This window comes from Cucurbita pepo, chromosome LG14 (assembly GCF_002806865.2).
Source record: "Cucurbita pepo subsp. pepo cultivar mu-cu-16 chromosome LG14, ASM280686v2, whole genome shotgun sequence".
NCBI lineage: Eukaryota > Viridiplantae > Streptophyta > Magnoliopsida > Cucurbitales > Cucurbitaceae > Cucurbita > Cucurbita pepo.
The window spans coordinates 5,497,447-5,514,117 of record NC_036651.1 but is presented as its reverse complement, the minus strand read 5'-3'; the positions used below and the strand labels follow the sequence as shown (position 1 = coordinate 5,514,117).

Below are 16,671 nucleotides of genomic sequence, written 5' to 3'. Positions count from 1 at the left end.
ATTATTAAAAAAAAAAAAAAAACTTTGAGAGAAAACAAAAGAATAAGAATCTTCGAACACTATAAACTCCTTCTCTTACTTCTAAGGGCTACAAGAAGAGGGAAAGGTGCAAAGCAACCCGACTGTAAAGGAGAGGAATTATCATCATTTTGTTAGGTAATTGAACACGAGTGAGTTTTCGCTTTCATTTCTCTTTTATTTTTGAACTCGGGTTGAACTATCTCTTTTCTTGAGACTACATATATATACACTAAACAGTGTTCCGTTCTTTAAGTCATGTTTCAGTCAAGAAAGGGAAAAATGATTCGATCCTGAACCTCTCCCTTCAAACACCAGAAACTCGGTTTCGCTCCTCCACTTTACAGGACAAGAGGATTGAATATGCGAGACTATAATTCGATCGAAACAGAATTGTTGGTTCTGAAGCATCAACGACCAGAAGAGGTTTCTTCCATCTGGTAGAGAAGTGGCTATTAAAAGGTTTAAGAGGGCCAATGGAATGGATTCCGTGCGCAATCCTTTCACCACAGAGTTTAAAACAATGTTGGATTGTTTACGGCACAACCCTTTGTTAGTAAGATATATGGGAAGAGAGGCCTCTAAAGTCTCTTGGCTTTCCAAATCTTTTTACTTTTTCGCCGCTTTTTCTATGATGTAGTAAGAACAAAATAGCTCTAAGAGATCGTAGCCTTTATATCTATTCAAGCGCTTTCCTCATTGAGCATATAATTGCAATAAAACTGATTCTATTTTTGTTTGAAAGTGTTGAATACCCAATAAGTTCCAAGGATTACCGAAATGATACATACTTGATAACTTGTGTGTATAAAATGGTGCATATAGAAATACGTGCATGAAATTGATGCACATCTCAAGCATATGGAAAGAAAGCTCTCACCCTTAAAAAAAACCCTTTTTAAGTTTATTTTTGAAATTTCAAATGTTGGATTGCCTAAAACATTTTCAAATACTCACCTTTTCAAGTAGTTCTATATTATCATTCATCCAAAAAATGTGAATACAAAACTCATTATTTTGCAACCAAGCCTTTAAAATTTCATATCAAAGTCGATGCCTAAAGAATTTTTACTCAAAAGACCATTTGAAATGCATATAGAATGGGAAGGATGAGCCTCTTCATTTGCTTTCTATTCCTTCTAATATTTTTGTGAGGGATGCCGGGAATATTTTTGTGAGGGAAGCCGCCACAAGTAAGGCAGATTTGATCAAAACATTATTTTTTTCTTTTTCATTTTTGTAACGGTCAAATGGTCAGATTGACTTAGTCTGGAGATTAGAGAAGATCGGGATTAAATCCCGGCCACAAACGTGTCGGGAGATTATAAATACCCACAAGTTGTTATGTAAAAATTGACTTAGTCTGAGTTCCTATCTTTGCAACCATTTTTTACTTCTTGCGGCATTGAATTTCAGTGCACTTGTGTCTATACTCCACAACAAAATGGAGTCATAGAACGTAAGCATCGTCATATCCTAAATGTAGCTAGGTCTCTTCTTTTTGGTTCCACTTAATTTTTGGGGAGAATGCATTTTAACTGTTGTTTATCATATAAATAGAACACCATCACCATTGTTATCTAACAAGACACCCTTTGAAGCACTCTACAAACGACCACCGACATTTCACCATCTTAAATTTTTTTGTTGTAAGTGTTATACAACTATAGTACATCCTAAGTAAAAATTTGAACCTCGGGCAATTCCTTGTGTTTTCATAGGATATCCTTGTGGTAAAAAAAGGTTACAAGTTGTATGATATGCAACCTAAAAAATTCTTTATCAGTCGTGATGTAAAATTTCGTGAAGATGATTTTCCTTTTTCATCAGCTTCACAACCTTTGGCATTAGCTCCTTCAACTCCCATTTTACCATTTCATGATCCATCCTACTTAAACATCCATTCTGATCCTTCTATTCCTTCGTCGTCTCCTCCGCCTCCTATTCCTTCTCCAAATTCATCAGTTCGAGATTCACCAGATTCACCCACTAAATCTAATCTTATCCCACCTGATACATGAGTTCCACTCCGACGTTCTACTCCTACCAAACAACCTCCACCTTATTATAATGATTATGATATGTCTTCTGGAGCCAATCATTTAACCTCTAGCTCAAGTCACAACACTAGCACCAGGTATCCCCTTCATCATTACCTTTCATTCTCTCGTTTTTCTCCTACTCAACGCGCTTTTCTAGCTCTTATTACAGCCCAGACAAAACCTAAAACCTATGATGAGGCAGTTGGCAACCCATTATGGCAGCAGGCTATGAATGATGAAATTGCAGCTTTGGAACGTAATCATACTTGGTCTCTCGTTCCTCTACCACCTAGCCATAAACCTATTGGTTGTCGTTGGGTGTACAAGATTAACCACAACTCTGATGGTTCTGTTGAACATTATAAAGCTCGATTGGTAGCAAAGGGATACACTCAAGTTGAAGGTGTTGATTACAAAGAGACATATTTCTCCTACAGCGAAACTTACTACTCTTCATTGCTTACTCACTATTGCCGCTGCTCGAAAATGGTTCACTCATCAGTTGGATGTTCAAAATGTCTTTCTCCATGGTAATCTAGACGAGGAAGTCTATATGTCTTTACCACCAGGTATTCGCCGACAGGGGGAAAATGCAGTATGTCGACTCCATAAATCGCTTTATGGTTTAAAACAGGTTTCTCGCAATTGGTTCTCCATATTCTCTACCACTGTACAAAATGCAGGCTACACTCAGTCCAAAGCAGATTACTCTTTATTTACCAAGAGTAAAGGTACTTCTTTCACCGCAGCTCTTATCTATGTTGATGATATTCTGTTGACAGACAATGATCTCAAAGAAATTCAACATCTCAAGACTAGTTTACTCGAGAAATTCCTTATCAAAGATTTAGGGAATTTGAAATATTTCCTAGGTATTGAATTTTCTAGGTCTAGAAAAGAAATCTTTATGTCTCAAAGGAAGTATGCTCTAGACATTTTTCAACACACAAGTCTTATAGGAGCACGTCCAGAAAAATTTCCTATGGAGCAAAATCTGAAACTTTCTTCAACAGAAAGAGAAAAGTTGAATGATCGAAGTAAATACAGACGGTTGGTTGGTAGATTAATATATTTAACCGTTACTAGGCCTGACATAATGTATTCAGTTCGTATGCTTAGTCAATTTATGCATGAACCAAGAAAACCACATTGGGAGGCAGCTCTTCGAGTTCTGAGATACATCCAAGGTACTCCTAGTCAAGGACTTCTACTACCATCTGAAAATAACTTGAGATTACAAGCATATTGCGATTCAGACTGGGGTGGTTGTCGAACTTCCAGACGGTTTATTTCTGGGTTCTGCATTTTCCTTGAAAATTCAGTTATTTCTTGAAAGTCTAAAAAACAAACCAATGTGTCCAGATCATCAGTAGAAGCCGAGTATCGAGCTATGAAAAATACTTGTTTAGAGTTAACTTGGTTAAGATACATTCTCCAAGACTTGAAAGTTCCACTGTCCGAACCAGCATTATTGTACTGTGATAATCAAGCAGCATTACACATAGCAGCCAATCCAGTTTTTCACGAACGTACGAAACACATTGAAATAGATTGTCATATAGTTCGAGAAAAATTACAAGCTGGAATCATCAAACCATGTTATGTTTCGACTAAAATGCAATTGTCAGATATTTTTACTAAAGCTTTGGGAAGACATCAATTTGATTTTTTGAAAGACAAGTTGGGTGTGTTTGACATACACTCTCCAACTTGAGGGGAAGTATTGAGATATAATATTTAGAGTATATATTATTTATAGAATATATCTTAATATTCTTTATTTATGATTTGATTTACAGTATATTTTATTTTATTCTCAATATTTAATTATTTTATATTTTCCTCATTTGTACATATTAGTTGCTAGCTTGTATCCTATTTAAAGAATATCAACGAGAATACACACCTTCCCAATTCTATTTCTATTTCTATTTCTCATTCTTAACAAATTTTAAAAAATACGAAAATGAGTAAGAATTTGGTACGTTTATGTGAGATAGAAAATTCTCCCTCCACACTTATCTCTTTAGATGAAATCAAATTTGTTAAGTTTTGTGGTGAAATGGAATATAGTTGATGAAGGGGTGAAAATCTCTTGAACACTCTAAATGGATAAGGGGGAAGATCGAATGTTTGGGAATTCCAAGTTGGTGAGTATCCCTTCTTCCCCGAGTGATATCTTCGTAACTCGATAACCACGGTTCCAAAAAACCTAACTCAATAGCTAGGAACCTTCGTAAAGAAATTTGAGGGATTTTGAGTTTCAAAAGGACACAAACTGAGCTCCCAACCATGTTTAAAATTAGTAAGAAGCTACTTCACGCTTTGTTCACGCTATACTTATAGGGATCGTTTGGTTAATCACTCTAAAGTTAACTTTTATTTAATACTAAGTAAATATGAGGATTTGGTGGTTCAACCACCAAGAAATAACCTAAAATGAACACTTTACTCCGTAAGACCTAATAGGACTTACCTATTCAGGATGGTTTGAATGAATTAATCATGAGTTTGTCACGTTTAAGCATGAAATCGATATGCATGCTTTGAAATGGGGCAATTATGAGTAAGTAAAACATTGTACGTCTAGATTGTGCACTAAACTTTTATGTTCGAACACTTTAGAGTCTCAACCATAAACTCAAGACCTATGCTTTAGTTCTAATAGTATAACGAGCCAAGTAGATTGAATCCATCATGATATAATCAGAATCATACGTCCAACACTGAATTCAAAGAAGATCACACGCTTTGATTGAAAAAAATGATGGTTTATTAGCAAAGTGGATATGAGAAATCACGAAGAGAATATGGATATCCCTTCACTAATTTGTGGTCATCCAAGTGTTACGAATCACGACTCTCCATAATGGTATGATATTGTCCAATTTAAGCACAAGTTTTCATGGTTTTGCTTTGGATTTCCTCAAAAAACCTCATACCAATCGAGATGTATTCCTCACTTATAACCTCATATATAGCAACACCAGCTACTCCTATCTCCTTCATAAACGGATATGGACACATTTTTATCCCAATAAAATCAAATTCTTTGTACGAGCTATCAACACTTTTGATATGTAAATCAGAACATGGATCTCAAGGCTGTTTGTTCATTGCTTGTCAATTTTACTTGCCGCCTTAACAACGGTCTTATTGGTCATTATATGTTCTGACAAAGACAAGGTTTATGATGCATTTTTTATACGTTAGGGGTGCATGCTCATGAATCGAATTGGATCGAGATAATTTTTAAACCTAACTTAATTATTAGAGTGGTAAACTTTTTTATCTAAGGTTAAATAATAAACTCAATCAAAATCAATCATTTGTATTAGTCAATTATTCAAATTTTTATTTTTAATAAAAGTTAAATGTTATCCTTTCAGACATTACATGAACATTGGAACTCAATATTTTATTTTAAAAAAAAATTGGAGAATAAATAATAAATAAACAATTACTAACTAAATAAAACTATAAGAAATATAAGTATATATTACCATAAACAAAAAGAAAATTAAAAATTAACGATAAATTAGAATTAGCCCATATATTTTTATTTATTTAACCCAACTTTGGAATTTTTTAAATCACTCTTCTTTTTTAAAAAAAAATTGCAATATTTAAAATTATTTTTGGAATTATGTTGATGGATAAATGCTTTCATTTTTAGAATATTTCAAGCCACTTTTGTTGTAAAAGTTTTTTTTTTAAATAAAAAAAACGCTATTTAATTAATAATTTCACTCTCCAAAGTTTTAAGAAAAAAAACTACCATTTTTAGTGCATTTTTATCATCCACAAATACTTTAAAAGTTAGATCAAAGATAAAATATTAAAACTTCAAAAAACAAAGAAATATTGCTTTCATTGAGAGTCGAACTCAAGACCTCCCGCTTACTAAACGGGTGCTCTAACCAACTGAGCTATGAAAGCTTTGTTTTGAACTACGTAAATTTACTTAATAAAAACGTTATTAATTGACTTCTATGCATAAAGTGGCTTAAACCTCCTAACATCAATTTTCCCTAAAGAGATAACACTTTCATTTAAACACTCCATCGACTATAAATCTTCCCACTAAATTTTCAACCTATGACCACTTGTCATTTCAATATCGTTGCAAAACTTGGATATCAAAGGCAACGAGCCACTCTAGTAGAAGCTCCAAACTCCATCTCGAACTCAAAAGTGCATGATAGAGGACGACCACCTGAACACAAAGACCCACAAGTATAACCACCTACGAACATGGATACTCCGACCGGAATAGAAACATCGAGAACTCGTCATCGCTATAATAGAGATACAAAGGTTAATTTGAAAGCATGCCTTATCTTTATATTCATTGCCCCGGCTGTTAAAATATAGCATCATTCTATTTCTGGTTCCTCCTTTCAACAACAAAAAAATGCCTCACCAAAATGTTTTACAACACATGAAAATCCCTCTAAATACATAACAAAATCAAATGTTTATCCAAAAGCAATGAATTGTTTTTCTTTCCCTGTGCATCTACAGATTAGATATATCTTCTCTACCAAACAACACTCCGTATAGCATCACTTTTTTTCAGAGGAAACTATCCATTCTTTCCACCCCTTCATTCAACCTCCTCGAGTTACCTTCTCGGTTGCGTTATCGGCTGCACCGTCCTCATTCATTATCCATGGCTTTAGTAACACCAACTTCGGCGGGTCGAAGTACTCGGTCGTAAAGCATGTATCCTTTCTATTGACATAAACAACACAATTAACAGTTAACACCTTCATTTCTCTGAACAATCTCCTAAAAACATTAATTTCTTAAATACTCCATTATCATATTGTACATAATACATATTCTCTTATATAAATTTTTTTTATACATTTTCAGTCGTTCACTAAAGTAACCTCACCCTTTTTCTGCACTTTCCACTTTAAAAAATACTTTGCTAACCCCGCAAGCTATTGAAATCTAAACTTTTAATAAAACAGTATTCTCAGGCTACCCAATTATTTTCACACATCATAAACTCATAAACCAAATAGAAGCTGCATGTACTCGTGGTTACGTGATCCGTTCTTCTAACAACCAAAACTATGAAGACACAAGCTTAGACTCCCCAAAATTATGCTATACAAATCCATGCTTATATAATTGTGAGCTAAATATCCCTTAAAACATTTGAGTTCATAGCCTTTTCTTTTTACTCAAAGTCTGCCCTTAATGATTACACCAGATTCTCAAAATTCTAGAAACAAATAAAGACTTCCATATCTACCATGCGTATCTCAGAAGATTTTTCATCCACATTTAAATGTATAGGAAACAAAAATCTTAAGACAACCTACAACCAATTCTCTTGTACTAGTGCTACAAAAAAATTCTTGAAGCAAATGGCTCTTGTTAGTGAAGTAATTGGTCAAAGAAAATGTTCAGAGTTCCCATGTTATCAATTTCCTTTGTGAATAAAAAGATTATCTTGCCTACAATTCATCATCGTATAATATTCATAGGCAACTTAAATGCATATGAAGAATTTGAAATATAATGATAGCAAAAAGTAAAAAGCACACAGAAAACAATAATCATGACCATGAGACATACCTTCAATACAGCTGCAACGGTACCAGGAGGCTTAGAGCTATCTGGAACTTGAAAAACTGCGTTGTGCTTATGTGGATCAAATGGCTCATTTGTAGGATCAAAAATTTCAACTCCAAACTTTTTTAACGCCTGCAAACAACATAATTTAGTTCAAGTTTATTGCCCACGAATGCCATGAAGAGATCAAAGTGACATGAGTTCTTCCTTTGTTAAATTCAAGGAACTTGACCACTAAAATCAACCAATTATTTTTATGATGAAATAGATTCAAATGAACTGCAAACCTCAGGAACATTTTATACACGAGATACGTTACCTCAGACAGCTGTTTCTCAGTCATTTCAACGCCTTCAAGAAGGGTTTTCAATAAGCGTACTGCCTCAGAAGAGCCATTACTTGAATCAATCTTTGAAAAACTTTCCTTAACTACAGATGAAGCTCGTCCTAGATTGTCTGCAACGTCCAGTAAACTCTTCGCAAAATTCTACAATACATATAAATAAAAGATGTTAGGAGAGAGTTTTTCAAGTGAATATTAATGTATTGGCCCATGTAATTGCAACACAATAACAAATATCAAAGACAAGAAACATGCCAAATAGAAATTAAGACCTGTATAGCAAACTTCTTTGAATTCTCAGCTTCACGCCTCGTCCTGGCCATTACATTCTCCATCTCGGCATAAGTGCGAATAACTTTATCTTGCATTTCTTCAATCTCTTTGTGCTTTAACTTCAAAAGCTCTTCCTTCTCAGCTACAACTTTCACCAGATCACCCATGGAAAGATCGTCATCGCTCTCGGAATCTGAATCAGAAAACAGAGTTTGTTACTACTTCTCCATTAAAGGCAGGCATTGAAAACCAACATCCGGATATTAAACCTGATTCTCTGGTTTGACCATTAGTTTCAGCCGTCGGCTCTGCAGCAGTTGCAGAGCCGCCACTACTTGGTACCGTATTGCCATTTTCCTTACTAGAAGTCTCATGGGATGCAGATGTTGATAATCCAAATTTTTTAAGGAAAAATGAATGATGTAATGCTGATTCCTGCACGGAAAAGAATAAAACTGCAACTGAACGTCCTCTAATTTGAGTAATATACGAAGACCCAACAAATAACCAAAAAACTAAGCAATAAATTCCAATGATCTCGAAATAACGACAAAGGTAAACTAGTTCCAAACTGCACTACATTTAAACACTCTCCAAGTAAAGAACATATACTAAAAAATACACCAGAAATAATAAATAGTAACAAATCCAAGAAACCCAGCAACTGAACTAAGATGGAGGGGAGGTCCAAATGCATATAATAAAATAATTTGATAAAAATGCTACCAAAATCATTCTAAAACTCATAATTAGGGAAGATAATCGGATTACCAAGTGCATATAATAAAAATGCTACCAAAATCATCCTAAAACTCATAAAAAAAATGGAAGACAATCGGACTACCAAATGCATATCATAAAAATGCTACCAAAATCATTCAAAAACTCATAAAAAAGGGAAGACAATCGGACAACCAAATGCATATCGTAAAAATGCTACCAAAATCATTCTAAAACTCATAAAAAAAGGGAAGACAATCGGATTACCAAATGGATATAACAAAAATGCTACGAAAATCATTCTAAAACTCATAAAAAAGGGAAGATAATCGGATTACCAAGTGCATATAATAAAAATGCTACCAAAATCATTCTAAACTCATATAAAAAGGGAAGACAATCGGATTACTACGTTCCAGTTAGGTAGGAAATTTGAGAAAAACCGAAACCCGTAGCTAAACCCCTGTAGCAGAAAGCAGAAAGAAAAAGCAAGTAACAGACAGGCATTGAAATCGGACCTTGTTGGATGATTCGTTTGCAAGATAGTGTAAGCGATTCGTGAGGAGAAGTGGAAAGCGTATGGTTTGACGGGATTGCGAGGCCGACGAGAGCAGCGAGCCCTGGAAAATGGTACGGGAGGCGGCGCGAGAGAAAAGCTTGGAGACGAACATAGCTAACAATGAAGGTGAAGAAAACTGGAAAAAGGAAGAACAGATTGAAAGCTATGAAACGAGGAAGGATGAAGAGAAGCATTGGAGAGAGAATTTGGAGAAAGGGTTTTGCGGAGGGTTAGAGGGATGTTAAACGACGTCGTTGTATATGGCTTGCGGAACACGTCATTCATTTTAGATATTAGTAAATGACTAAAATGCCCCTAAACTTTAAGGCCTGGAATGTTATCAATCCTGTGTTATAAGTTTTATGTTACCTTTATGTTTTTAACATAATCGGGAAGTTACCCTAAGTAAAAAAAAAAAAGTAATTATTCTTCTAAATAAAAAAAAAAAAAAAAAAACAAAGTTATTTTTCAAGATAAGTTTTAGGATAACCCTTGAGTCTCAAGCAATCGGGAGGTTACCCTAACTCAAAATGAGTTCAATGTTAGCTCTTGATTTTTAAGCAATCAGGTGGCTATCCTAACTCAAGATGGGCTCAAAGTTAGCTTTTGATTTTCAAGTAATCAGGATCCTACCTTAAGATAACCCTTAATTTTCAAGTAACTAGAAAGTTATCGAACTCAAGATGAGCTCAAAAATAGCTTTTACTTTTCAAGTAATCAGTATGTTACCTCAAGATGAACTTTAGGATAACTCTTGATTTTCTCGTAATTAGGAGGTTGCCCTAACTTAAGATCAGCTCAAGGCTAGCTCTTGATTTTCAAGATAAAGAAATAAGCTTTATGGTTAGTTTTTGATTGTTAAGTAATCAGGAGACTACCTTTAAGGTCATAGATCAAGTCAAGTATATCACATACCCATGCTCTAAAGTAGCTCTAAACAAGCCGTAAATACTCTAACAGAGGAAGATTGCTAGGTACCACTCAAGAAACAATAACTAAGGACAAGGACAAAAACAAGACAAGGTATCCTAGTATCCACTAAGAACACAATTAAGAGCCGCTACTTATCGAGTCTTTGTACTCACTCTTTGTTTTATATATTTTTTTAGGTAACTAAAGAGTTAGGTCGAGATGAGAGTGGACTATGGAGCAGGCACCATAGACAAGCTATACCCTAGTCTACAACCTCTTTTTGTATTAATAGTTTTTGTGTTTAAAAACGATAGATCTATAAACTCTATTTTGATATAATGTAAATATTTATATATGTATTATGTCTTAAATTCTTTTTGTCTTTATTTGCGAGAAATTGTACAGATTTTTTTATAATATCGAGTCAACCCCAATCATGATCCATACTTCGAATAAGCTTAAAAATTGGTTCGTGACAAAAAATACCATGTTGACTTTTTTTTTCTCTTTCTCGTATTTGATTTTGTCATTTAGAGATCATTATAAAATAATCGAACAAAACTCACCGCAATAGAAAAAATTGCGGTCCTTAGTTCGTTAGCTCATAGACGTAGAGGCTTAAAAAATATTTATGTAAAAAGAAATTATGAGTTATAATAATGAGATAGGGGAAAAACATAGAATTTAAGGTTAAGAAGAACTCAGAATGAAAATATGTATTATAGATGTATTTTAATTTGTGAAGTTTCAAACATCTAGCGTTTGTAGTCCAACGGTTAGGATAATTGCCTTCCAAGCAATAGACCCGGGTTCGACTCCCGGCAAACGCAAATTAAAAATCTGTTTTCATAAATTTCATATTTTGTTTTTGTTTCCCAAAAAATATGTGGAAGGTTTGGTTGTGGGCCTTTCTTAATGGGCCAGCTTATAGCTTACAAGTAGACATACTTTTATCATGTTGCGGCCCAGCCCAGAAGCTGCTGGTAAGAAAGACAAGAAAATCCCTAATTTATCACACATAAAAATATTAGCTATTCAAATATTTCATTAAACTTTACGAGATGAATTGGATTGGATTATGAGAAAGTATAAGGTTGAAGAGCTAGAACCCTAAATAAGTGGGATGCATGGTATTTTGGTGCAAAATAAGACTTATGTTGTTTCATGGCTAAAATGAAATTGGAGTGACTTCAAAATTATTGCCTACTTTTAAGGATATGAATGACTATGCATGGATTCCAAGGAATTGGAGGATGTTTAAGGCCTAAATTACTATTAGGGTAGAAAATGATGAAAATGTTTGGATTTGATTTGATTTAGTTATTTGAATTAGATTTGATTTATTCCTACCCATTTAGTCCTATTGGATTTGATTCTGTAACGCTATATAATAGCCAATTTCATTCTTTAATAGAATTAGAGATTTCTCCCACCATTCCTAACCGAAAATGCCATAATGGCTATTTTATGAAAATTCATGACCTTAATGAATTTCAACTTGTTTGAAATTTGTATGTTCCTATGCATCGGATTATGATATATTGAAATGTTTATGATAATGTAACATATCAACTTTATGATACCATTTATGTTGTGCCTTAGAGAATCTAATCCATGAATTTATGAACACAAGGTGTTGTCAAGTCAGGCTGGTTCTCACAAATGCATAACCCAAGTCCTAAATTTTCCATGTCACTTAGACTACTACTACTAGGTAATACACTTTTATCACGACTCAATTTCCGACGTACCGAAACACAGCCCATCACAATGATTGAATTATAAACAAGACGATAAAATCTTTAGGTTTAAAAATGAAAGAAAAAAAAAAGAAAAAAAAATGTAAATGTAAATATGCCCCTCAACCTGTGTGAAGTGCATCTCAAGTCAATATGCCCCTCAACCTTCACACTCACAAGATCGGGCCTCGGTAAGTCAAGTAAGTATGGAGGAGCCGTGCACCTCAAGTCAATTTGCCCTTCAACCTTCACACTCACAAGATCGAGCCTGGGGTAAGTCTAGTAAGTATGGAGGAGTCTTTTTACTTTATCATAATATATGTAACTAGCTATTTACGGAGGATTCTTCCCAGTGGTGCCCGGTTATAACTACATGTTACATTGCCTTTTCGCCTTTTCAGGAAGAAACAATAACTGACTTATCACATCACCCCACGCCTCCTCTTGGGTTAGAACAGTAAACTACTATACTACTTGTCGTGTCGCTCTTCCAAGTGGAGATAGTAACTAATCGGACTCCCCCATTAGGCATAACCGAAACTACGTCAATGATGTACCCACTATGACTCCTGTAACTCAGTAAGGATGGCAATTGAATTATATGTACCAAATAGACCCTAACACATAATTTCATATCGCCAGGATCAATCTCATTCCTCTCCTTTGTATATTGTCTCGAATCATTCATATAGACTAGACGAGTGTATATTATTAGAAAAAATGAGTTTGTTAATTTGGGAGAAATTATATTTTAGAAAAGTTTTTTAATTTAATAATTTGAAGTCATTTGTATGTTTTCTAGAAAAAAAAGTATTTTTTTTTTATATATAATTACGAATCTCAAAAGTTATTAAGTTGTACAACTTCACCCATAAAAAAGTATCATTTATTATCGAAATTTTAAATCGTGAAGACTAAGAAGGGACAACATTATTAGGAGGAGGGGTGCCGTACGCCTTGGGCCTGCAATCCTTCTTTGTTTTAATATTATTAATTTTTATTTTAATAAAATGGTGTGGGCTTTATGGACGGTGAGTTTTGTAGTACACCACACACAACTCTGCACCAAAAGGGAAAGATTTGCTTTACCTCTACTCTTACTCTTTGTAATGGATCCCTTATTCTACTCATATCTTTTTATTTTTAAATTAAATATACATATACATGGTTAATCTTCATACACACTTCAAAGTAAAAATTATAATATAATTTAGTCTAAAATGTAGATGAACATTTCTAACTTATCCTATTTTAATAAAACAAATCTACATGCATCATTGCTATACTTCTAATATTCCCTTGAAAGCTTCTTCTGAGCGAGCTACATGAACTTACGCTAATTAAACTCGAGAAACTCGAGTTCAAAATAATTAAGCTCCCCCCTTCCTCTAAGCACCACTTTAAAGTCTTTGCATATTAAGGGGCTAGGCTAGGCCAACATTCTTTAACTCATCACAAAGAAATAAAGAACAAAATTTCATTGAAATTAAAGTAATGAAATCAATCCCCTTCCCAAAATCAATCTAAAAAAAATGGTGTATAAACTTAAACCAATAAGTTTCCTAAAGCCAATAACAACCCAACTAGCAGAAATAAAAAAGGTAAAATATGAATTTTCCTCACGAAATAAAGACGAACACATGGAACAAACTATTTAATACAATATCCTATACACGATATCATTACAAGAATACTGAAAGTATTTCCCAATGAAACAAAATTCTATGCCATACATATATAAACCGAATGTTAAAGCAGCAGCATGTATACCTGAAACTCAAGCTTGAATAAACAGAAAATAACGCATACCAACTGCTTTATTAAATAGAAAATGATTTAAAGAATGAATGCTGATGGAAAATGATATAAAGCTAACAATGCTTTCTCAGTAGCCTACAGTAATAATTATACATTACATCAAAACTTCATATTAGTGTTAAGACATTTCAAGTTCAAGAAGACCTTGAATTAATAATAATGTTAAAAGCAGAGCTGTGTATACCTGAATGTTCAAGCTCGAATTTAGTGGCTCATTCAGTCATAGGGATTTCTGAAGTTCTTCAAAAGATCTGGGACGTCATATCCCAACATGTCGTCGATAGACTGAATCATTTTTGGTTTCAACCTCTCGAATTTGTCGAAGGAGTAACCACTTAATGTCTCACGGAATTGTTCTACGTTTGGAAAATCTCCGGCGGGTAAGTGATGTTCCCTTTGTACCTGTCATGTGGTTTTAAGTATACCATTCACTGGGAGTTAAAACCTCCAACAATAATTAAAACGAAATACCTTTCCGAATTCCTCGTCCAAATTGTCGATGAGTCGCTGTTGGGTCTTGGCTTTGCCGATCATGGAAGGCATCTCCTTCCTGAGATGGCTTATGATGTAGGCATGAATTTTAGCAGCTCTTGCACGCTTGACAAATTCATTAATCTGTCAGAAGCCGACTTATCAGAAACTACTTTCTTCTTTCCATGGGGAGAGAGGGCATAAGGGGCATTTTCGAGGAGATTTTCAATTCCATGAAACTTTGTATTACACAAATAAATACCATTTCAATCAGAAAAATATGGATAGAAGACTTGGAAAACTCACTTTTCGATCACATGCCTTCTTTGGTATATCCTTCAAATCAGAAAGAAGATCTTCCTGTTCTTTTTCGAAGAGCTCTTTTCCAAGTGGACCTGTAGCAGCTACGTTAACTGGTTTGTCGTTAAACGATCTGTCACAAGGAAACATGTGGACTATGTATTGGTCAACATAAGAATCGTATCGAAGAAATGATCAAGACAACGAAATGTACATTAAATGGAAATATATTAAACATGAACCATTAAATGTTACAGCTAGACTATCTTGGAACAATTATCAACTATATGTGAATTAACAAGATGCATCATAGTCGACTATTCGTTTAGAAACCATTTTGCATTGAATGAGGCCAAACCATATCAACGCTTTTGTTGATATACCTGAGAATACTTTTAAAAAGAAAAAGAAAAAAAATCCACTAGTATCATTATAAGCAAGGGACCGCACCCCATATACACACGTACAACCTCGGGAGTATTCAGAACCTTCCCAAGCGACCACATTAATGCTCCATAAACCCTCATCAACTGAAATGTCCAAAAGAGTTAATTAGATTCACTAAGACCATATATTTCATCCCGTAAAATAGTAAACCAGAATAAAGATAGAAAGCTAATAATAAGTTACTTGTTGTGTGTCAACTTGGTCTGCCTTGTTCAAGACTACTCGAATCTTGTCATCATGTCCACGTAATGATGATATAACCCGCTTGAATTCATCACTAATATCAAGTTTATGGGGATCAAATAGAAGTAGAATAAGATCGCACTTAGCAGCAAACCATGATGTTACAGATGTGAACTCATAAGCTCGCTGTGTGCGTTGCTTTTCTCCAGACAAAACTCCAGGAGTATCCACAAATGTAATATGTTCTAGCAGCTTCAGAAAAAAGAACAATTTTGAGGCCATGAAAAGAGTATTAAAATCGATATCCATAATAACAACAGAATATATTCTTACAGGATGTGGCATTTGTGAACACTCAAATTTTGATAGAAAAGAAGTTCCAAATGTTGTGAGACCATTAAATGGCATATCTGCTTGGACGGCAACCGTATTTCCAGGAATGCTTCTCTCATCAGGTCCAGACTAAAAAGGAGCAAACAACAGTGAATTAAGTCCAAAGACCAAACTATCACTATTCTTATGTAAATTACGAATTTGAAAAAGAAAAAAAACGTCAAAATCGACATTCATCTTTGATACCCAGAAAATCTTCAGAGAAATGTAAGACAAAATTCTCACAACAAAATTAACAAAATCAACAAGAATGAACAGAATAATTGAAATGAAAAACATGTTTTACTAAAAAAACAAATGCAGTGTCAGCATTTCATGAGTAATTAGCGCAAATTTGGATGAAGAGACGAAATGCAATTAAATCTAAAACTTAGGGGCTAAATCGTTGAGTTTGAAAACTCAGAACCTAAATGCTACCGGACCCAAACCCCAAGGATCAAAACTATATTTTTCCCTAGAAATAATCAACTTTGCATGGAAAGTGAGAAATTTGGAACCTGTAAAAACAGATTGTCAAGTTGAATAAAATTGCTAGCTTGGCAGATTATATGAAAATACAAGATTTTGTTTCCATGATCATTCCAGCATTAGTCAAGATCATTCCAGCATTAGTCAACCCATGCCGCCTCAGCAAGGGGAGAGTGAATTTAAAAAAAAAGAAGCACTTACCATAACAACAACAAATCTGTCAGTTGTAGGCTCTGGTCCAATGTGGGCTCCTATTAAAAGTGAATAAAATGGGAAAGAAAGTTAGATCAATATCAGATGTTCAAGAAACTCACATTCTCTCTCTTCCCCCCCCCCCCCCCCCCCCCCCCCCCCCCCCCCCCCCCCCCCCCCCCCCCCCCCCCCCCCCCCCCCCCC

The 16,671-nt window shown here is 34.6% G+C and overlaps 2 protein-coding genes and 2 non-coding genes across 5 annotated transcripts in view; 1 reads left to right on the top strand and 3 right to left on the bottom strand.

Annotated features, from left to right (window-relative positions):
- Nucleotides 1-5,925: 5,925 nt before the first annotated feature.
- On the bottom strand, nucleotides 5,926-5,999 carry TRNAT-AGU. The gene has a single exon. It is a non-coding gene; the product is annotated as a tRNA-Thr (tRNA).
- A 379-nt stretch (nucleotides 6,000-6,378) lies between these two features.
- On the bottom strand, nucleotides 6,379-9,755 carry LOC111810806 (grpE protein homolog 2, mitochondrial-like). The gene is made up of 6 exons (XM_023697607.1): nucleotides 9,504-9,755; nucleotides 8,535-8,700; nucleotides 8,265-8,458; nucleotides 7,969-8,136; nucleotides 7,653-7,781; nucleotides 6,379-6,794 (listed from the first exon to the last, which is right to left on the bottom strand). Exons 1-6 carry the CDS (start codon nucleotides 9,654-9,656, stop codon nucleotides 6,720-6,722), a joined length of 885 nt encoding a protein of 294 aa, XP_023553375.1. The 5' UTR covers nucleotides 9,657-9,755; the 3' UTR covers nucleotides 6,379-6,719.
- Nucleotides 9,756-11,214: 1,459 nt separating this feature from the next.
- Nucleotides 11,215-11,286, top strand: TRNAG-UCC. Its single transcript has one exon. It is a non-coding gene; the product is annotated as a tRNA-Gly (tRNA).
- Nucleotides 11,287-13,983: 2,697 nt separating this feature from the next.
- Nucleotides 13,984-16,671, bottom strand: part of LOC111810787 (EH domain-containing protein 1-like) — a 6,767-nt gene continuing 4,079 nt past the window's right edge. For both annotated transcript variants that reach the window (XM_023697571.1, XM_023697572.1), the window contains 7 exons: nucleotides 16,477-16,526; nucleotides 15,748-15,876; nucleotides 15,415-15,666; nucleotides 15,235-15,314; nucleotides 14,791-14,917; nucleotides 14,485-14,628; nucleotides 13,984-14,415 (listed from right to left, as the gene is read on the bottom strand). In XM_023697571.1, the coding sequence (XP_023553339.1) occupies nucleotides 14,230-14,415; nucleotides 14,485-14,628; nucleotides 14,791-14,917; nucleotides 15,235-15,314; nucleotides 15,415-15,666; nucleotides 15,748-15,876; nucleotides 16,477-16,526 (968 nt within the window). In that variant the 3' untranslated portion in view covers nucleotides 13,984-14,229. The remainder of the gene's footprint in view (nucleotides 14,416-14,484; nucleotides 14,629-14,790; nucleotides 14,918-15,234; nucleotides 15,315-15,414; nucleotides 15,667-15,747; nucleotides 15,877-16,476; nucleotides 16,527-16,671) is intronic.

Bases quoted from the DNA above. Each gene is read 5' to 3' on its own strand.
- LOC111810806 (XM_023697607.1), bottom strand. From the start codon at position 9,656: ATGTTCGTCTCCAAGCTTTTCTCTCGCGCCGCCTCCCGTACCATTTTC. The intron at 8,137-8,264 runs GTCTTAATTTCT...TATGTATTGTAG, and splicing joins CAAAGAAGTTTGCTATACAG to AATTTTGCGAAGAGTTTACT. The intron at 6,795-7,652 runs GTATGTCTCATG...TTATGTCAATAG, and splicing joins CCGTTGCAGCTGTATTGAAG to AAAGGATACATGCTTTACGA.